Below are 22077 nucleotides of genomic sequence, written 5' to 3' on the forward strand. Positions count from 1 at the left end.
AATGCTCTTCTCAAGCATCCTAACAAGCCTTCATTCATTGTTCCATCACATGAAAGGAAAAGGGAGGGATGCCCCTGTTCATCAATGGGACCTTTAATGAGGTTGGCGTATAAGGTACTTTCCCCATGCTGGTAGCCTTGGGGGCTGGGCTGACACGTAGGCCAAAGACCATAGATATCTCAACCTTGGGCTCCTGGAAACAGAGAGAGAGACAAATCCAAGTATCCAGGTGAAAGAATGCATGTGGCAGGGAGAGAAAATGGGGAATATTTTCCTCCCCTCATCCCGCTCCCCAAACATTTTTATAGAGTGCTTCGCATTCCTATCTTTCTTGAGCTCAGTGGTCAACTCAAAATCACCCCTCGTCATAAGCTTTTTCTTCCCTTAGGGAAACACATGAACTTAGAATCCAAAAATGCTTAACCTTCATGGGGCACCTGGGTGGCTCAGTCGTTAAGTGCCCGACTTGGACTCAGGTCATGATGTCAGAGTTTGTGAGTTCAAGCCCCGTGTAGGGCTCTGTGCTGACAGCTCAGAGCCTGGAGCCTGCTTCGGATTCTGTGTCTCCCTCTCTCTCTCTTCCCCTCCCCTGCACTCGTATTCTCTCTCTCTCTCTCTCTCTCTCAAAAATAAATAAACATTGAAAAAAAAATGTTTAATCTTCCAAAGGACCCTAATAGCCATCTTGTCTTATATAAAAGCACATCTGCATTCCAATCTTGCTTATCTTATCTCCGCCCCTTCCATCTACTCTACATGGGTCCTTTCATTATTGTTCTGTGCTTCTCTTCCAGCGTGAGGGTAACATCTCTGCTCGAGGACTCTTCTCAGGCCAGGTACCATTCTTTAAACACCATCCTCCGATTTTCAAGTCAATATTCCTACATGGATGAGACTGCCATTAACTATCTGCCATTGTCCCTCTCTTTCTTCTGGTAACAAAAGCTTCCAAGTTTTAGATGCACACATGGTTACCTATCCAGAAACTACATTTCCCAGCCTTCCTTTCAGCTAAGTGTGACCATGTGATAAGCTCTGGCCAATAAGATGGGAGCAGATGTGCTGTATACAATGTCCAGGTCACGTCTTCTAAAAAGGAAACTGCCTTCCACTTATTTCCTCTTTACATCCCTGCTGGTAGGAAAATGGTGACAATAACAGCCTCACTGTACCTGGAGATGGAAGCCACATGTTGAAAGAAAAGAGAGGTTTACCTACTGGCCTGAGTCCCTGAATGACATCGTGGAATCCAGCTGCCCGACCCCTCCACTGGCTACCTGCTTACCTACATCTAGGCAAGATGAAAAATCAGCAAACTTTTTCTGTAAAGGACCGGATGGTAAATGTTTTAGGCTTTGCAAGCCATTTGGTCTCTGTTGCAGCTACTCAGCTTACTATTGCGTTAAGAAAGCAGGAATGGACAATATGCAAATGAATGAGTGTGGCTATTTCCAATAAAACTTTATTTATAAAACCAGGTAGCAGGCCATATTTGCCCCATGGGCCATAGTTTGATAACCTTGGATCTAGACTATCAAGTGAGAGAGAAATAAAATTACATTTTATTTGTGGGGCGCCTGGGTGGCTCGTTCGGTTGAGTGTCCTACGCTTGATTTTGGCTCAGGTCATGATCTCACAGTTCTTGCATTCGAGTCCTGCATCGGGCTCTGTGCTGACAGCTCAGAACCTGCTTGGGATTCTCTCTCTTTCTCTCTGCCCCTCCCCTGCTCTCTCTCTAAATAAATAAGTTTCAAAAATTCTATTTTATCTGGATCAGTACATTTTGAGGTCTCTGGTACAAAAGTGCTGCCTGTACCCTCAACCAATATAATATACCCTGTCATCTTCCAAAACCTCGATTCAAAGCCCGCCTCCTTCCAGGAAGCTGTCTAGATGTAAAGCGTCAACTATTCTTACTACCGCATCTTCAGATCACTTCGCATAGGAAGGAAATTTCTGGAATCTTTGGGTCACTCAGCAATAGCCGCCTGTTGACTGCCATCTGTAGAGCCTGGTGGGAACTTTGAGTCATTGCGTTTCAACACATCCATGACACGACACTGCCAATATTCTCTCTGCTGCTGAAACGAAGGAATCATAACTCACCTCTGGCATAAAAAAGGGGTCACTTTGGACGAGGAGCACTGCTAATTCCTCTTTGTTCAGTCCAGAGAGCTCATGATTTTTCAGGACCTTGAAGTTCTCTTCCGAGAGAACCTCGTGAGAATATTTGCACAGATTCCTGGAAGAAAACGATAATTGTCAGTGTCTCCCCTTCACAGAAGTTAAGAAAAACAGATCATCTAGGGAACTTTCAGTTATCAATGTCCACATCCCTTGGTTAGTAATCCTGCCTAAAGAATACACTTTAAAAATATAAATGGATGGGGCATCTGGGTGGCTCCATCAGTTAAGCTTCAGACTCTTGATTTCGTCTCTCTCTGCCTCTCTCTCCCAAAAATAAATAAATAAACTTTTAAAAAAGTCAACGGGACGGGGCGCCTGGGTGGCTCAGTCGGTTGAGCGTCCGACTTCAGCCCGGGTCACCATCTCGCGGTCTGTGAGTTCGAGCCCCGCGTCAGGCTCTGGGCTGATGGCTCAGAGCCTGGAGCCTGCTTCCGATTCTGTGTCTCCCTCTCTCTCTGCCCCTCCCCCGTTCATGCTCTGTCTCTCTCTGTCTCAAGAATAAATAAACGTTAAAAAAAAAAAAAAGTCAACGGGAAAAGAGGTTCCATTTCTCAAATATTTTAATGGCACACAATTATTCATCGCTTTATTTCTCATATGCCTTATATACCGATGCATACCTTTATGATTTGTGTGGCTGCAAAGTAATGGAAGAAGCTCTTAGCTGTAGGTGTCAAATGACTCTACAGAAGAAGAGGCAGAAATCCCCTTCACTCTAAGGCACTGATGATCTATGTCCACACCGTCCAAGAGGACACACTCATGACGATGGAACTGTTCTAGAGCCTGAGCTTTCCAAATACGGCCACTGAGAACTTGAAACATAGCTAGTGAGACTCAGGAACTAAATTTTCTATTTTACTTTATTTTAATTAATTTAAATTTGAATAGCCACACGTGACTAGTGCCTACCATGTGGATGGCAGAGACTTAGGTTGACGGTGTTAGAAGTACAGCGGGAGAATGAGCGTCACCATCGCCTGGGAGCCTGTCAGAAATTCAGAATTTCTGGCCCCGCCCCAGTTATAATGAATCAAAATCTGCCTTTCAACAGCATCCCCAAACGACTTAATGACATTAAAGCCCAAGAAGCACTGTATCTAGAGCATTGAAAAACCCTGACAGCAATGTTGTTTTCATTAGACAAACATAATTTGACAGTTATCAGTGTCCCCATAACAAACTCATTCCACTTTTAACTTAAATACACTACCAGTAACTGTTGCCAAAGCCCTCAGATTTATGGTATTGATAGTTACTAATATGACGGGAGGTTAATATTTTCTAGTTGGCACAACCATTATCAAATTGTCAGGCGGTTAGGTAATGGCCAGATTTTCACTATAAAAACAGCTACCTGGCTACAATTACCTTTGTACAAATAACCTTCCACCTTCTACGGTATTTTCCTGGGATTTACTCCTTTGGGAGTATTGCCTCAAAAGACACAGTAATTTTCTTGGCAGCTTGTGTTTCCTTTTGATCTACTGCTCTCCAGGAAACCTACCAGCAATCTGTGGCTTTGTCTATTTCCCTGCAAGCACATTAACAAGGAGTTTTATCACTTTTGCTACTTCAGTAGGCATGAAATAGACTTAGGCTTTTAATGTGCACTTTATTAACAAGGCTGAATATTCCCAAATGTTGTCTTGATGCTTATATTTCCTTACTTACTCCTTTCTTTCCTTCCTCCCTGTTTGTTCATCTCCTTTAACTGTTTACCTAGTGGAGAATGGTTACTGACCTACAGATTTATAATTGATCGTTGTATTTTTAAAAATTGATCTTTATCAGCCTTATTTATTTCAAATAGCTTTGCATTTTTTCCCTTTTTACCAAGAACTTTAAGGTGGTTGTTGCTGAATTGTTTTATGATCAGACCCTTCCAACCTGCCTTTCACAATTTTAATACTTGACTCTTGATTTTAGCTCAGGTCATGAGCTCATGGTTTGTGGGTTCAAGTCCTATATTGGGCTCCTCACTTAGCAAGGAATGTGCTCGGGATTCTCTCTCTCCCTCTCTCTCTGCCCTTACCCTGCTCTCTCTGCCTCTCAAAAATAAATAAACTTAAAAAAAAAAAATCTTAAAAAGTCCAGGGTGAGTAGAGCATGCGACTCTTAATCTCAGGGTTCTGAGTATGAATGAGCCCCACATTGGGTGTAGAGATTACTTTAAAAAGTCACTTATTCAAATGCTGCTGTCTGTGTGTAAGGCATTTCTGAAACTCTCTCGAACTGCCTTCAGATCTAGCTATGGAATCTCCTAAAAAAAAAAAATCACAGAAATCACAGCATCAACGACTTGTGTCTGCTACCATCTGAGCTCTTAAAACCCAACCAGCCCTCCCACTCACTTTGCTTCTTCGAGAAGTCCAGCGCAGCTGGTCAGGCTCTGGTGACAGTCTCTATCCTAGCCATTTTCTCAGGCAGGCCCTTCTAGGTCTCTGGCGCCTCTTGATAAAGCTGACATCGGCTCTCTCAGCTTGTTTGGGGGCTCTAGGGTTTCAGATAGCTTCTCCCAGCCCTCAGCACCTGGGCTAAGGCCAGCCTAAGCCCTCAGCAACTGGGCTGAGACTTCACCTTATCACTCCTCCCACCCCCATGGGAGGGGGGGAATCTGAACAGAATCTGTGGCTGGGAGGGCCCAGCCTCCAGCCCAGGCAGAAAGGCCCTCCATTACCAGATGAATGTGAGACTCATTAAGTGTAAGGCTTCTCATTCTACAGGCCATTCTCATTAACGACCCTCGTGGTAGGGAGCTGAAAATGACCTCGGTTGAAACAAACACCCCACAGCTAGAAGGTTCCGCTGGTCTGTCTCAGAGATACCTGACAACTGTTACTTGAAAAGAATTTAGAATCTTCACTTTCCTCTCAGCTCCAACCCAGATATCCTGAACACCGTGCCAAGACCATGTCTCCCTTTGTATGGTTGAATAAGGGTCATGGTAGAGGACAGAGCACCTCTCGTGACAGCGAGAGGCAGCCTTGGTCTAACCTGTCCTAGCTGAGGAGGAGTGGGGCACTTCCAAGGTCCCCAAAGTCAACAGTTCCTCTAAATAACTCAAGACCACCAGGCAGCCCAATGGGTCTGCCTGAAACCCGGAGTCAGTAGGCTTTTCCGAGCTCACCCACGACACTCCTGCCTGAAGGAAGAGCCCCAGCCAGCACATGCTGCCCTGGCTGGGTCCTTGCTGCGGCCTGAATGAAGGCTCAGTTTCACTCCTCATTTCTCTCCACCCTCAGGCAAACTGCTCATTCCTCCAGACTCATGACACTCACCTGCCACCCAGCTTCAGTCTGCAACATCTACCTCCAGCCTCTCTGACCTGCAGGCTCCTCCATGGGAGGCCCTACTCCATTTCCCCACATTCCCTAGATGTCTCCCAACTCCTCAGGGGCTTTCTCTTTGCCCTAATTTCAGCATGTTGGGTCAGCCTCGGGGGTGGGGCGGTTCAAGCTCACCTGTTTGGGAGTTAAGCCCAAGAATACAAAACCCAAGGTTTATTGCACGTTTCCTGAGGGACGGCAACTCTGCCTCTGTTATTTAATATAGTCACCACAATAATCCTATGAGGTAGTGGTTTACTTTTTACTTTGGGAGACTGAGGCTGGATAAAATGGAAAATCAAAGGTAACTCCAAAAAAGGAACCCCAATCTAAAAAAACAAAAACAAAAAAAACCTAATCTGGTAAAAACAAAAACAGATTGAAACTTTTACAAACCCAAAACGGGAAAAAAAAAAAAAAAAAGAAAAGAAGGAAAGGAAAGGAAAGGAAAGGAAAGGAAAGGAAAGGAAAGGAAAGGAAAGGAAAGGAAAGGAAAGGAAAGGAAAGGAAAGGAAAGGAAAGGAAAGGAAAGGAAAGGAAAGGAAAGGAAAGGAAAGGAAAGGAAAGGAAAGTCATTCTGGCTTATTTAAACCGCTATTCCCCACTATTAAATGGAAAATCAAGAGTGGAGTAGAAGGAGAGAGAATGCACAGAAATCACATTAAGGACATCGCATGTAGCAAGGACACAAGAAACGATAGAAACTATTTCTTACAACTTGCATTGAGGAGACAATTTCAGCCGAACCGGTTGCAGTTAGAGCCGGATGGAGGTCATGTTTTAGGTTTCAGGTGGCAGAACCTTCCTTCCCACTTTGTGCTGACCACTCTGCCCCAGCTCCAGGGCCCTAATGTTGACCAGGAGGCTTAAGTGGGGAAAAAAGAGTGAAAATCTGCCATGGCTTCCTCGGGTTCTCTAAGCCAGTGGTTCTCAAAGTGAGGTCCCCCAACCAGCGTCACTGGAAGGTTGTCAGAAATGCAAATTCTCAGGTCCCATCCCAGACCTACTGGTTGAGTCTCAAACTCTTAGGGTGGGTCAGAGTCATCTAGAAGGTCTGTTAGGGGGAGCCTGGGTGGCTCAGTCGGTTAAGCGTCAGACTTCAGCTCAGGTCATGATCTCGTGGTTCGCGAGTTCAAGCCCCATGTCGGGCTCTGTGCTGGGAGCTTTGGAGCCTACTTCAGATTCTCTGTCTCCTTCTCTCTCTGCCCCTCCCTCGCTTACTCTCTCTCTCTCTTTCTCTCTCTCTCAAAAATAAGTAAACATTAAAAAAAAAATTTAGAAGGTTTGTTAGAACACAGGTTGCTGGGCCCCACCCCGAGGTTGTGCTCCGTAGGTCTGCGCATGTCTAACAAGTGCCTAGGTACTAAAGCCGCTTGCTGCTGCTGGCTGGCTGGGGACACTTGGCAGTAGAGGCTCCAGCTATCTTCTACAAAGGACAGGGGGGCCTGCAGAAGGTGGGGGCACGGCCACAGAGAGTCCCCACCTCCCAGCACAGAGACGAGCTCTCCCACAAACCATTATGAAGTGCTCAGAGGGAAAGCAAGTGTTGGCACAATTCTGCCTGTACTTGGAGCAGATAAACTTCAAACAGCGTGAGTTGGGGTGGGAGATGATAACTTTTTATAAAAAGGCCAAAGATGGCCTTGAAAGAGGCAGAAAGGTCTCCGCTTCAGGGATCTCAGGCCAAAGCCTACAAACAAATGACCTTTTTTCACTTTTCCCTTCCAGCCGCAGAACAAAATGTTATTTTAACCCTGGCAATAAATCCTCCCCCGCACCTCAGATGAGGTCTGGGCGGCGGAGTGCCTCTCATCCCTGGCTACGCACAATCATCAACCAGGGAGTGTTCAGAAATACCTAAGCCAAACCCTCAGAGCCTGATTTAATTTGACAGGGGGTGGCAGGTGATTGTACTGTGCAGTCACAACTGAGAATTGTTAGTCGGACTAGTCAGATCAGAATCTAAGGGAGGTTCCTGAATTAGACGGTCACCTCCAAGCTCTGACGCTTAGCGAGCTGGTAAACACAGAGCCGGCCCTGGACTCAACAACCAAACCAACGGGAAAAACATACCAACCTAAGGGAGAGTCTTGTTTTTTGACAGTGATGTGTCTCCAAATACCCCTTCCCTTCTCCCACTAGCCCCCTCAGCTCCCCAACACCTTGTGGGGCGGGGCTGATAAAAAACAAAGATATAGTTGATTTGCACAGAAAACAGGAAATAGCTCATCGTGATGTAAACCAGGTGAAAAAGGAACCAGGATGTGTGAAAGATAAAATCTAGAGAACGCTGATCTAAAGAATAAAATGTCGCCCACCCATAAAAGCCCTAATGAAGTATTATTTCAAAGCCATGAGACTCCTGTTCGCTCTGTTTGTACAGCTGATGTTCAAGGTTAAGTTGCCATGTGACTAGAGGTAGGTATGGCTCAGTGAATCTGGAAGCCCTAGTAAGATGGCGGGGGAGAATCAGAGCAGACGAATAGAAAGCGCAGGAACAGGATAAGGGACGGTGTGGGGGAAGAGAAAGCATGGAGCTGAAGACAAGAACCGGCTTTAACCACAACTGTACTACCCGGAACACACAAGGTGCAAAGAAGAGAAGGTCGACTGACTGCTGCCACAGGGTGAGCTCAAGGCGTACCAGCTGCAGGCCTCGGCCTGGGGACAGGAATGCACCTGGTTGGCTGCAAGACTCTGGGCAGCGGAGGGTGATAGGAGGATGGGGGCCCACAGAGGATGGGAGGGGTTGGGGGGGTGCTGAGGATCTGGGTGTAGTCTATTGTACCAAGGGTGAGGCACCCCCAAATCGTCTCTCTGTTATTGCAGACAATGCCCCAGACTCCAGCACCCTTAGTACCGCCCATTAGAATCACCTAGGGACTTCTAAAAAATGCCAGTGCCCAAGCCATACTCCATACCAATTAAATCAGAATGTGCGGGGGTAGGAGCAGGGCATCTGTATTTTTTTTTGAGACAGAGGGTGCAAGTGAATAAGGGGCAGAGAGGGAGAGAGGGAGGGAAAGAAGGAGGGAGAAAGAGAGAGAGAGAGAGAGAGAGAGAGAGAGAGAGAGAGAGACAGGGCTCACCTGAAGTGGGACACAAGCTCACGGAACAGTGAGATCATGACCTGAGCCGAAGTCAGATGCTTCACGACTCAGCCACCCAGGCGCCCTGGGCATCAGTATTTTTTTTAAAGATTCCTCAAGTGATTCCAATGTACTGCAAAGGTTGGGACCCATCACCCTAAGTCCACATCAGGGCTGAGAAAAAGCATAGGAAAGGTAAAGCGTTGAGAGGTGGTGGCGGTGTCACCAGAATGTTCACAATTAGAGAAGAAAGTGACCCACAAGACTCCTCTCCTCACACATACCCCTTCTCCTTCTTCCCCTGCCATACTTCCCAACATAAATCCCTTTGGAAATTAAGACGAATGTTAAACTAGAGGGAAAAAGTAATGAACTATTTAACGGTGGTTTGAGGGTTCCTTTCGCGAGAGAGGAAGGGGCAGAAGCCTCTAGAATAGCCTACTCTTTGCCACAGAAAGCATGTGCTCCATAAATATATGTTGATGGAGGGGGCAAGAATGCCCCAGGCTTCCTGTAGGTCTTGTGGTTCTATCACAGAAAAGTAACAGATGGGTCACCCTAACCCCGGAGAAAAACAATACTTTTTTCAACTTGTGTTCAGCCTGCGCTAAAGAATCCATCTCATGGGGCGCCTGGGTGGCGCAGTCGGTTAAGCGTCCGACTTCAGCCAGGTCATGATCTCGCGGTCCGTGAGTTCGAGCCCCGCGTCAGGCTCTGGGCTGATGGCTCGGAGCCTGGAGCCTGTTTCCGATTCTGTGTCTCCCTCTCTCTCTGCCCCTCCCCCGTTCATGCTCTGTCTCTCTCTGTCCCAAAAATAAATAAAAACGTTGAAAAAAAAATTAAAAAAATAAATAAATAAAAAAAAAGAATCCATCTCATTTCTCTTTTATGCCCTCAAATGCCGAAGCCACATGAAACCTCGTTTTTGCAATCTACCAGGAAGCAGATCGGTGCTGTTTCTGAAAGTGTGGTTCATGGACCCCTGCAAAACAATCTGTAGGATGATGGGGAAAATGCGGATCCCCGGGCCCAGCCCACCCCTCTGAACCAGAATGTCTGATGTGTGACAGGGAAATCTGCATTTTCGTAAGCCCTCCCCAAGTGATTCAGATATATATCAAAATCTGAGAAGTACTGCTCCAAAGCTGGGTACCTACTATACTCCAGGGGCTACCCAAGGCTAATAAACTCAGGGTACAGGAAAAAATGTTACAACTCTTTACATGTATTTCTTACCTAAAAAAGTAAAAAAAAAAAAAAAAAAAAAAATTGCCTAGGCTATAAGATGTGAAGGAGTAGGGGAAGATGGACCAGTTAACTCAGAAGGTGCACAAGATAGCCTTAGGCCTAATAGAAATTTTCTACACCTTGATCCTGGCGAGGGTTACATGGGTATATATCCGTTTATCAAGACTCTGCACCCTGGATACTTTTTTTTTAATGTTTTTATTTATTTTGGGGAGAGAGAGACAGAGCACGAGCAGGGGAGGGACAGAGAGAGAGAGAAAGACAGATTGGGAGACACAGAATCCGAAGCAGGTTCCAGGCTCCAAGCTGTCAGCACAGAGCCCGACGCGGGGTTGGTGAAACTCAAACTCACCAACCGTTAGATCATGACCTGAGCCGGAAGTCGGACGCTCAACTGACTGAGCCACCCAGGCGCCGCGCAACCTGGATACTTTAAATGGGTGCATTTTACTGTATGTGAATCACACCTCAATAAAGTTGATTTTAAAGTTCTTTTAAAAGATAAAAAAGTGAGGGGCACATGGGTGGCTCGGTGGGTTAAGTGTCCGATTCTTGATTTCCGCTCAGGTCATGATCTCATATTTTGTGAGATCAAGCCCCGCACCGGGCTCCGTGCCGACAGGGCGGGGCCTCTTGGGATTCTCTCTCTCACGCTCTCTGCCCCGCCCACCCCCCCAAAAAATATTTTTTTAAAAAGATAAAAAAGTGAGTAAATATTTAATACACAAACTACGAAGGTACACGTTAGTTATGTGATTTTTTAAGTAAATATAATAGGAGTCCATGCTCAAAATGTTCTTTATTGACAGGAGTCAGTAATCAAAATGTTTGGAAATTACTCCCCTAGGTGACTTGTTAACCTGACGCTCAGAGTTGGTCTGAAATGGATGAAAATCTTTCTGAAGTGTGGCAGAGCCCAAAGGACAGTGAAACGGGTCTCCATTCTCTCCTCGAAACCTGAGTCCAGCTCCTCTGTTCCCGCTTGTTTGAAATGATTTCTCCCTGGGCCTGAAATCCTAGGTCCTTCTGGATTCCTTCACTCCTTTTCCACCCCCACCCTGGAGCCTTGCCAATTGCAGAGTAGCCTTTAGGTAGAGATCAGAGATACCCGTAAATATGGTCAGGACCAGTAAGCAAATGAGAACCCTTTTATGGGAGGAAAACAAATCTGTATTTAGTTTCACCATTTAATGCTGCTATCTCTACACTATGTAAAAAGTAGAAAATCTATTGTTATCAGATGCTTCTCTGTCACTTATTCAACATTTTACCAAGATTCATAGGGCTGCCTATAATGTCGTTATGCTACTTAGCTGAATTTCTGCAGAAAGCTGCAGAAATCGAAAGTCAGATTCGGCCAAATGAAAATAAACATGAAACAAATGTGAAAAGAGGATACAAATTCCCAAATGATTCCTACGGGCCCCACACCCCTCTGGGCCCTGATGTCACAGAAAACAGCAGTCTCTATGGCCATCAGCCTAACTGCGAGACTCCACGGACTGAGGACAACTGGTAACAGAAGGAACTTCCAGAAAGACTCCTCGGTAAATACGCCACACATATGACAGGTAACATGCAAAAGTAGAAGGCAAACCTTTGAAACAAACATTGTGCTAAGTGAAAGAAGCCAGACACAGTGGGACAAATACCGTAGGATTCCATTTGTAACAAATATCCAGAAAAGGCAAATCCACAGAGACAGATTAGAGGTTGCCGGGGGCCGGGGAGAGGGGAAGACAGGGTGACTACAGATGGGTATAGGGTTCCTGTTTGGGGTGAGGAAAATGTTCTGGAACTAGATAGCCGTAATGGGTGGACAACATCATGAATGTACTTATTGCCATTGAACTCTACGCTTTTTTTCCCCCAGTTTGAAGGTCATTCTTTTTTTTTTATTTTAATTCCGGCATAGTTAATACACAGCGTTATATTCGTTTCAGGTGGATGTTATAGTGGTTCACCGATTCTAACATTTACTCAGTGCTCATCAAGGTAAGTGTGAACTGTAACACTTGAAAATGGTAAAAAAATAAATAAAGACCATTACAAGCAAAAAATAAGACCAATAAAATGCAAAAGAAAAATGAAAGATGGAAATAAGAAGCAACTGCTAAGAATTAGGCGCCAAGTAAGGGAAACGTAAATTTGAGCATTAGGTCTCAGAGCAGCTGGAGACCCAGAAATATGTAATGAGTTAAAACCACGATGAGGTAAGATTTCACATTACTTGTATTGGCACAAATTTTAAAAGGCTGACGATGTCTCCTCCAGCCAGGCTTGCAGGTTTTTGAAGGCCACAGCCTGCAGCCGCCTCCTTTGCCTGGCAAAGCAATAAAAGCTATTGTACCTCTTTATCTGTTCCCCGCCCCGCAAAAAAAGGCCGATGATTGTCAAACGGCGAGGATATGAAGCAAGGGAATGCTCATATTCTCCCAGTGGTAGTAAAACCTTGTATACACACTCGGAAGACAAGTTGGTACCATCTCATAAAACTAAAGATAAACGTGGAAGTTCTACTACTAGACATCTAGGGAACTCTTGGTACACACGGAGAGACATCCCATAAAATTCAACGCATCAGGGTTTGTAACAGCAAAAAATTAAAAAACAATCTATATTTTGATAATAAGAAAACATTGACATATAAAGTGCACACATCCTACAAAAGAAAGCTCTGCATTTGAAAGAGCTAAAGCAGGGGACTCGGAGCAAAATGGAGGTCCATGCAGCAAGTGCCCAAATGTTGAAAAGTAAACAATCAAGCTCCAAAGTGGTTCAATAAAACACGTTCCATCTTCCTGTCTCAATAACATACTTTCATAATGAGCTGGAGAGCCAAGTTCGAACGGAGAATTCTCAGACTCCACCAAGTTCTCTGGTGGATATAGAAGGATATGGAAGAATGGATATAGAAGGGATATATAGGATATAGATAGAAGAGGATAGAGGAGGATGAAGAAAGTCGGCCCTGGCTTGCAACTCTGGCCTACCACTTCTCTCTTCTCACCCGCGGCTGTGTCCCACACTGCTGGAGCCATCATACGGAGGCGACAGACATGCCAGCCGCATGTAGGAAGACCTGGGGAAGAAGCCATCCAGGCTGTGGCTGTGGGTTCGGAAATTCCAGGGTCCCAGAAACCCAGAGCATGGTCTAGAATGAAAGTGGGGACTAGAGGTTCTAGATGGCCTCATGGACTCCTCAAAGAGTGAGTAGGGACACAACTAAAAGAGGGCCAGAACTAGGGTTGTAAAGCAGAGGCCCCAGGGCAGAAGTCCATCTTGTCCAGGTCTCCAGACGGTACAGAAACAGAAACAGGGCTCTGTACATTAGGGGTGAGTCTCCGAATCATCATGTTGTGCACACAAAAGCAAATTAAATCCAGTATTTGCACACCTAGTATTGATATCATTTATAGGCTTGAAACCAGGCAAAACGATACGAAATATTGCTTAGAAAGACACACTAGAGGCGCCTGGGTGGCTCAGTCAGCTGAGTGTCCGACTCTTCATTTCAGCTCTGGTCATCATCTCACAGTTGTGGGATCGAGCCCCACATTGGGCTCCACGCTGAGCGTGGAGCCTACTTGAGAATCAATCTCTCTCTGTCTCTCTCTCTCTCCCTCTGCCCCTCTCCCCTACTCGCTCTCACTCTCTCTCTCTAAAATAAGTTTTTAATTCAAAAAAAGAAATGCACACATATATTTAAAAAACAGTAAATGTATGGAAAAAATAACAATCAAACGCAGACCTGTATCAGTATGATTGCAAATTGGTACAGCCACTACCGAAAGTACAGAGATTCCTCAAAAAGCTAAAAATTGAACTACCGTAGAATCAGCAATCCCACTTCTCGATATATATCCCCCAAAAAATGAAATCAGTATCTCAAAGAGATACCGGCACTGCCATGTTCAGTGTAGCATTATTCACAGTAGCCAAGATATGGAAACAACTTAAATGTCCATCAACCGATGGATGGATAAAGAAAATGTGGCACACGGATGCAGACACAGATATACAGATATGCCAAGGAATATGCATGATTCAAAAGAAGGAAATCCCACATGGATAAACCTAAAAGACAGTATGCTAAGTGAAATAAGCCAAACACAAATAACTGTATGATCTCTTATACGTAGAATCTAAAAAGTCACACCCACACAAGGTCAAATGGTGGTTGCCAGGATCTGGAGTGGGGAGTGGGGTTGGTAAGGGGATCCCAGTCAAAGGATACAAATTTTCAGTTATAAGATGAACAAATTCTGGAGCTCTAAGGGACACCATGGTGCCTGTAGATAACAATAATGTATTCTCAAAATTTGCTAAGAAAGTTGATCAGAAGTGTTTTCATCATCAAAAAAAAAAGAGGGAAAATTGATGAGGAGATAGATAGCTTAATTAGCTTGACTGAGGGGAATTATTTCATAATGTATACATATATCAAAATATCACATGGTGGGGTGCCTAGCTAGCTCGGACTCGATCTTGGGGTCAGGAGTTCAAGCCTCACTTGGGTATACAAATTACTTAAAAAAAACAAAAACAAAAACAAAATACCACATTGTAATACCTTAAATATAAACAATGTTTATTAGTCCATGCTACCTCCATAAAGCTGAGGAGGAAATTAGAACAGTTTATTTATCTCTAGTTATCACGTATAAGATGGGGGAGATGATCAAGAAAGAGAATTCGGGGGGAGGAATAACAGCAGTATTGTATTTCCGAAGTTGATTCATGGGTACACAGTAACTCATTGTATGCTTTATATATTTTCGTAAGACTCAAATACCACATAATAAAAACTTCAGAGAGAAAATTACTTTAAAAGTAAACAATTTATGCCCTTTTAATTGGCATAAATGTAAAAAGTCTGATAATACGAAGTGCCAGCTGGCCATAAGATGGGGACACTGGGACTCTCAAACATGAAAATATTTGTCAGAATCTAGAAAAGTTGAAACTGCAACCATTCAACACTCAACACAGCAATTCCACTTCGTAATGACCCACTCTGGAAAAGCACCAGAGACATGTATATTCTTGACAGCATGGTTTGTTATAGCAAAAAAAAAAAAAAAAAAAAAAATGGGAACTATCCCAGATACCCATTATTGGAGCAGTAGGCACTGAACTGTGCTATAAATCATATGAAATACTATATAGCTGTTAAAATGAATAAATTGGATCCTTATGTATCAACATGAATAGATCCCCAAAAAGTAACACAGAGTAAAAATTCTGAATACATAAAACATGGGGCGCTGGGCTAACTCAGTCAACCTATCTTGGAGTTGTAAGTTCGAGCCCCATGTTGGGTATAGAGATTACTTAAAAATAAAATCTTTAGGGGCACCTGGGTGGCTCAGTTGGTTAAGTGTCTGACTTCAGCTCAGGTCATGATCTCATGGCCCGTGAGTTGGAGCCCCCATCAGGCTTTGTGCTGACAGCCCAGAGCCTGGAGCCTGCTTCAAATTCTTGTGTCTCCCTCTCGCTCTCTGCCCCTCCCCCGCTCACGCTCTGTCTCTCTCCTACAAAAATAAACATTAAAAAAATTTAATAAATAAAATAAAATCTTAAAAAAATACAAAACAATACTACATTTTGTGTGTGTGTGTGTGTGTGTGTGTGTGTGTATATATATGTATGTGGAAGGAAATTATAAAAGCATGGGGCGGCAGAGCACACATCATAATCCTAACTGATGTTGCTTCTGAAGACTGGAGGGAATGAGACTAGGAAATAGAAAGTAGTTTTAGGCTTGTTATGGTTTTTATTTTCCTTTAAAAGATAAGCAAAAATGAAAAAACGTAAATATTTATTCTGAGAGATGAGTTGTAATCTTATTATATAGTACTTTCTTTTATAGAACTTTTGTTATATTACATATTGAGAGTATATACATACTCTGATGCTCGTCACATTATTCTTTGCAATTTGGGCGGTTTTTTTTTTTTCAATTTATTAAATAGTCAATTAAACCTCTTCCCATCTACCCACCCCACCCAAAGTTACAATTAACCAAACGGGAAAGGCATACAAACAGGAAAGAGCCCAGAGGAAACACCCACATTGGCAAAAAACCGCAAAGCTAGTTGAAAACGCTCAGGCAGCCTGCTTTACACAGTTAGACAGTCATGCTTGAAAAACAAAAAACAAAAAAACTTGAATTAATGAAAGGTCATACTTCACACAGCTACTTCACAACACAAGTGGCTAGTTAAGAAACCGTGCAGTGAGTGATCTGGATTCCACAGTAACTGTCAGCTACCTGCTATGCGACCTTCGGTAAATTTCTGAAGCGGTCTGGGCCTGAGTTTCTTTATATTAAGATGGGATTTATAACACCTATCTCGAGAGCTATAGTAAAGACTCTCTTGGATACCATCTCTAAAGTGCTTATCATAATGCTTGATAGCTATTTGTTCAATGAATGGTAGTTATTGTTTGCGACAGACCTGGGATTAGAACTCCACGTGTGGGCATGTATTTCAGTAAAGCAAAACAGAAATATCTAAACTGATGCACCAAAACAAATAAATACCCAACAGTGAAGCAAGCCCTTGTTGACTAACATGTACTGCTAAAAGCAATATAAGAGAAAGACTAGAACTGCAAGATAGATAGGAGAAATCCTATCCGTGAATATAAAAGAATTTTTATATAAGGAAATATAAAGGAAATTTACTAAGTCCAGCAAATTGCAAACTGCCCTCAGGCAGAGAAAGGTAATGGTTAAGTTCAATATGAGTATCAATTGGTCAACAGATCCCATTAACCTGTAATCCACAAGGAAAGTCCTTTAGACTTCCACATGTCAAGTTTTAGATGATTTTATGAATTTTCTAAGAAGGGGGAATAGTTTTAAAACATACTTGGGGAAAAAACATATTTTCGAGGTTTTGAGTCAAAAAAAAAAAAAATACTCCCAAGAGCCCTATTATGAAGACACAATGCACTTTAATGGATTAAAAATTTGTAATTCTCCTATTCAAAAGTGATGAAAAAGGAAATAAAAAATACAACTAGACCAATAAATTAAGTAAAAATTCATCACTTCACTAATAAGTTTAAACTTATGGTTTAAAATGGTTTTGATGTTTCAAACCACACACACACACACACACCCCACACAAATACCAGAATAATATTCATAAAACAAAAAACTAAAGTTCCTTAAAAAAAAAACACTAAAGTTTTTAAACATATTGTGTGTAAGAAATTGAAAGTTTCTATGGGGCACCTGGGTGGCTCAGTCGGTTAAGCGTCCGACTTCGGCTCAGGTGACGATCTCACGGTCCGTGAGTTCGAGCCCCGCGAAGGGCTCTGTGCTGACAGCTCAGAGCCTGGAGCCTGTTTCCGATTCTGTGTCTCCCTCTCTCTCTGACCCTCCCCCGTTCATGCTCTGTCTCACTCGGTCTCAAAAATAAATAAACGTTAAAAAAAAAATTGAAAGTTTCTAAACATACTGGATATGCAACATTTTTAAACAATTATGGATTATGTCTTCATAGGTTTTTTCCTGAAGATTCAAGTCCTATTATAAGATAAGATTATAATCAGGGAAATTTGAATGCCAACTGGATATTAAAGTATATTAAAATTGTAACTGTAAAAAATTATAATTGTTGTACTGAGGTTATGTGAATAAAATAGAGTCCTTACCCTTTAGAGATACTAAAGAATTTACAAAACACATAACACGTTGGAGCCGGGGACAGGGATGGAGAGGGGGAAATAAATGAAATAAGATTGGCCATATTGTGAAGACTGCTGAATTGAAATGATGGGCACATGGCAGTTCATTATTCTCTTTTCTCTACTTTAGTATATTTTGAAAATATCCAGAGTAAACAATTAAAAGAGAAATATGTATTTAAAACTAAAAGCCAACGCTAATTGAAGAATTTTTAGTAACAAAACAGGAAAGAACCAAAAATAAATAAAATAAAATAAAAAGGTAACGAGGCCTTACAACTCCTTGTTATTCAGTATAGTGCTAGAACATTCTATCCCTTTCTATCTTCTACCCTCCACCCTCCTTTCCTCCTCCCAGATTTCCTGGGTTACTGTGACTTAGGAGGACTCACTCTACACTCATTCATGATGTACCTCCAACTTAGAAACATACTTTCAAATTGGTGCCTCACAACGTATTCAATAATTTTTTTTTTTAATAACGGAGCACAGGGGCGCCTGGGTGGCGCAGTCGGTTAAGCGTCCGACTTCAGCCAGGTCACGATCTCGCGGTCCGGGAGTTCGAGCCCCGCGTCGGGCTCTGGGCTGATGGCTCGGAGCCTGGAGCCTGTTTCCGATTCTGTGTCTCCCTCTCTCTCTGCCCCTCCCCCGTTCATGCTCTGTCTCTCTCTGTCCCAAAAATAAATAAACGTTGAAAAAAAAATTAAAAAAAAAAATAACGGAGCACATTCAGCACTTTTTAAAATTGTTTACCATTTTGTCCCAAACAAACTTTAAAAGAAAAAAAACTATCTCATTTACCTCATCCATTTAAAACACCTGTATTTTGTATGCTTTTACTACACATATATTGGGGGTTAGTAATCTAAAATTTTTTCCTAAAAATCACAAGATCAAAAGATTGATGGCCACCATTTTGCACACCAAGACATCACTTAAAAGTTTTTAAGAAGGAGCCAAGGGTGAAAAGTACTACATCAAGAAAAATTGAGCAGAAGTGCACGGGGAGACAAAACAGCGGGAGAAAGACTATGGTCGGAGACCATCGTTCACTAATTGAACAGACGTTCAACCAGAAGTGGGATGGGACGGAACTGGGCAGGAAGGGGACAGGAGCCCTCAAGAGAAAGGCTTGGTGATTAAGGTATTGAGAAAGGTGAAGAGGGAGTTGGGGCAGGGTCAGAGACCCTGCCCTGGGGGAAAGAAGAGGAGAGTGACTGATTGGCAGCATATTCAGGTACTGATGAGACGAAGAACCCAGATGAAGCAGGAAGGCAGGGTCAGCCCGTGTACAAATGGAAGCCATCTTTGGATATGTGACAGCTGAACCCTAGGGAGTGAGCTCTCCTAGGGAGACACTGGGAAGACAGGTCAAAAGGCTTAACCCAAATTCGGGGCACACTAGATTTAGGAGGCCAAAAAAACGAACAAGGGGAAACCCAGAAGCAGCTGCCTGAGGGATAAGCCGCACTATCTCAAAGTGGTCCCAAGAATGGGCGGTCACCAGTTTGGGCCACCAGGGAGACGTTGGGGCAGGAGCACTCGGAGAGGACACTGCAACATCGAGGAACCTTGAGGAGGCCCTTCCAGGGCAGGCGGTGCGTACTAGCTTCGGAGATCAGAAAAGTGATAATGAGGGGCGCGGAGGCGGCAAGGAATGGACGCCCAAGCGAAAGGGCCAGCTCGCTGCGGTGGAGACGGATCCCGCTGCGGAGGGTGCAACACGCCTAGGAAGGAAGACAGCGCCGAGGGAAAGACTCAAGATTCCAGACAGTGGGGGCGTTTTCCTTCGTTCTCAAACCTGCCTCCAAAAGTTCTAGACCCAGGCTCGCCCCCAAAATACTGTATCCCCGCAGTCTTCCCCGGAGCGATATCGGGTTGGCCAAATTCCAGAGAAGATCTGGAGGCGCTGGACGGAGGGGAACCGCCACGAGCAGAAGCACGGGCGGGGCAGGGGCTCTCCCAGGGGAGCAGAGAGGCGGGACGCCGGAGGCAGAGGCGGTCGGGTACGACGTCCGCGCCCGTCGCGGAGCAGCGGGCCCCCGACGGTGCTCCCAGACCCGGGCCTGGGGAAGCCGCCCCTTCTCCGTGCACTCACCTCTCCGACTGCGAATAGCGGCATCGGCCCAGCAGGTTGAGTTTGCAGAGGTGCAGGTCTTCGCACGGTCTCTGGCAGTACTTGCGACGGCAGACCCGGGCTCGGGTGGTGGCCACCACGAAGCCGGTGACCCTGGCCCTGTCGCCGGTCTCCAGCAACACGAATCGGTCGGGCCCAGCCGCCTCCAGCACTTCGCGGAGCTGCGCCTCGGTGAGCGCGATCTTTTCGAGCAGCGCGTCCAGGGCCATGCGGCCCCCGTGGGCGCACAGGATTTTGGTGATGAAGCAGCACACCTCCGGGTCCGCCATGGCGCGCTGCGCTGGCCGGCCGCGGCGCGGGACGCTGCTCCGGGGAGAATCGAAACTTATAGGAGCCCCGGGGGCGGGGGCGGGAGCGGGCGGTGCTGCGCTGGGCGCGCCCGGGACCAGCGAGCGCGCGCTCCTCGCCGCCGTTAGCTGAGCCCAGCGGTTTCGTTTTCCCGCTCGGCCCTGGGTCGGGAGGCCGGAACTCGCCGACCCGATCCCCGTGCCGGACTGAAAGTGAACCGCGACGGCAGCCGAAGGGAAAGAAAGCGAACGGCGCGTGCGGGTCTGCCGGCGACTTCCGCAACCGCCGGACCCCTTCGCTGGGTTCTTGGCTCCGCCAGGGTGACGTTCCCCAGCTGGGCACAGCGAGGCTTCTTCCGAAAGAATTGAAACTAAAAATGATCTGGGGCCCCGGTGGAGTTTTTTATAAGCCAGCCCGTGTGGCGAATGACGCGAGTCTTAGGAGCCCCCTGGAGGAGTTCTCTGTTCTCCGCCCCACCCATTCCGGGAAAAGAACCGACCCTAGCGAGCGCTCGCCCGAAGCTGGGTGCCCGGCCTCCGCTCTTGGTGAATCTTCTCAACAACTCCAAGGATTAGATGCTATTATCCTAATTCTGTACTTCAGGAAGTAAGTAACTGGAGTAGACACAACCATTAAGCTGGAACGTGGATGTACCCGAGGTTCTCCAGATCTGGCCCCACGCCCCGGATCGTGGTCCACCTGGCCAGGACCGATGTGCACTTTCTCCCCCAACACCATGCCCTCTTAAAGAGCAACGATTATTGCTCTCGCTCTTTTTCGTCTTCGCAAGAGCTTTTTGGAGAACCCCCCCCCTTCTTGCCACTGTTTTGCCTGCCTGTAATCGGTAACTGGGGTGTCCCAGGTACCACTTAATTCTCAAGGGCAAGTGGTCACAGAGAGGCATGCTTAGACATATCCCGAAATTTCAGATGGGTCCCTCTCTTTGTGCGTTTGGACAAGGACTTATCCCTTGTGGAGACCCTCTTGGACCCCCAGAGTCGGTATAAAGATTGTCTTAAAGTGAAAACATTCGGGCTACAGAAGATGCAGAAGGAATTTTTGCCTGAAATTCTCAATCTCAAAGCAGAGCCTCCTTCAGATACAGCTGCCATTAACCCCCTTCCAAGGGAGCTTCCTGCTAATTCAGCCGCCCAGGGAAGACAGACTGCCCATCCATTAGCATCAGAAAGCCCAATAGAACCTTCCTTATTCTCCCATTGAAGCTCTAAATAAACTCTTTTGTTAAATTGAGATAGATAAACTTCAGCTATTCCAGGACTTTTCCATTACTGGGAGCTCCCCCCACCTCCCAATGTGAAAATAAACCTTGTCTTTTCCCCTGTTAATCTGTCTATTGTCAGTTAATTTGCAGACCCCCAACCACCATATCCAACCCTATCCAAGTTGGAAGAAGAAAAAGGTTTTCCTTCCAACACTCCCAAGTTAAAAAAAAAGGGGGGGGGGGTCATTGATCAGATAGGAAATAAACCTTTTTAAAAAAATTTATAGAATTCATGGGCACCTGGGTGGCTCAGTCGGTGAAGCGTCCGACTTCGGCTCAGGTCATGATCTCCCAGTTTGCGAGTTTGAGCCCTGTGTCAGGCTCTGCCTGGATTTGCCCAAAGCCCTGCTTTGGATTCTGTCTCCCTCTCTCTCTGCCCTTCCCCCACTCACACTCTTTCTTCTTCTTTTAAAACTTGTGTGTATGTATGTATGTAATCTCTACAACCAAGGTGGGGATAGACCTCATGACCCGAGATCAAAATCACATGCTCCTCTGAGCCAGGTAGGCACCCCCATTTTGAAGAATTTCTTAAGTTTACAACTGAATCCTATAAATTAAAAAAAAAAATTTTTTTAATATTTATTTTTGAGAGAGAGAGGCATTCTTCAAATGATCAACAGAAATTTTCAGTTTGGTAATTCATGGTGGATGAACTGTGTCTCTCAGGAATAGAGTTCTTTGGCATAAAAGCCAGCCAAACATGGGGCCCACACAGGATCATCTGGCTTGTTCCCTCTAGCTATCACTTCCATAATTGTCTTCGATCCACTTGGCCTTATTTGGGTTCTAACAGGTTCCCAGGACTGGGTTTTC

General features: G+C 45.0%; 1 protein-coding gene across 2 annotated transcripts in view; it reads right to left on the minus strand.

Annotated features, from left to right (window-relative positions):
- Nucleotides 1-20341, minus strand: part of ZC3HAV1 (zinc finger CCCH-type containing, antiviral 1) — a 61273-nt gene extending 40932 nt beyond the window's left edge. For both annotated transcript variants that reach the window (XM_030308532.1, XM_030308534.1), the window contains exons 1-2: nucleotides 19653-20341; nucleotides 2107-2242 (exon numbers count right to left, since the gene is read on the minus strand). In XM_030308532.1, the coding sequence (XP_030164392.1) occupies nucleotides 2107-2242; nucleotides 19653-19960 (444 nt within the window). In that variant the 5' untranslated portion in view covers nucleotides 19961-20341. The remainder of the gene's footprint in view (nucleotides 1-2106; nucleotides 2243-19652) is intronic.
- Nucleotides 20342-22077: the final 1736 nt, after the last annotated feature.

This window comes from Lynx canadensis, chromosome A2, assembly GCF_007474595.2.
Source record: "Lynx canadensis isolate LIC74 chromosome A2, mLynCan4.pri.v2, whole genome shotgun sequence".
Taxonomy (NCBI): domain Eukaryota; kingdom Metazoa; phylum Chordata; class Mammalia; order Carnivora; family Felidae; genus Lynx; species Lynx canadensis.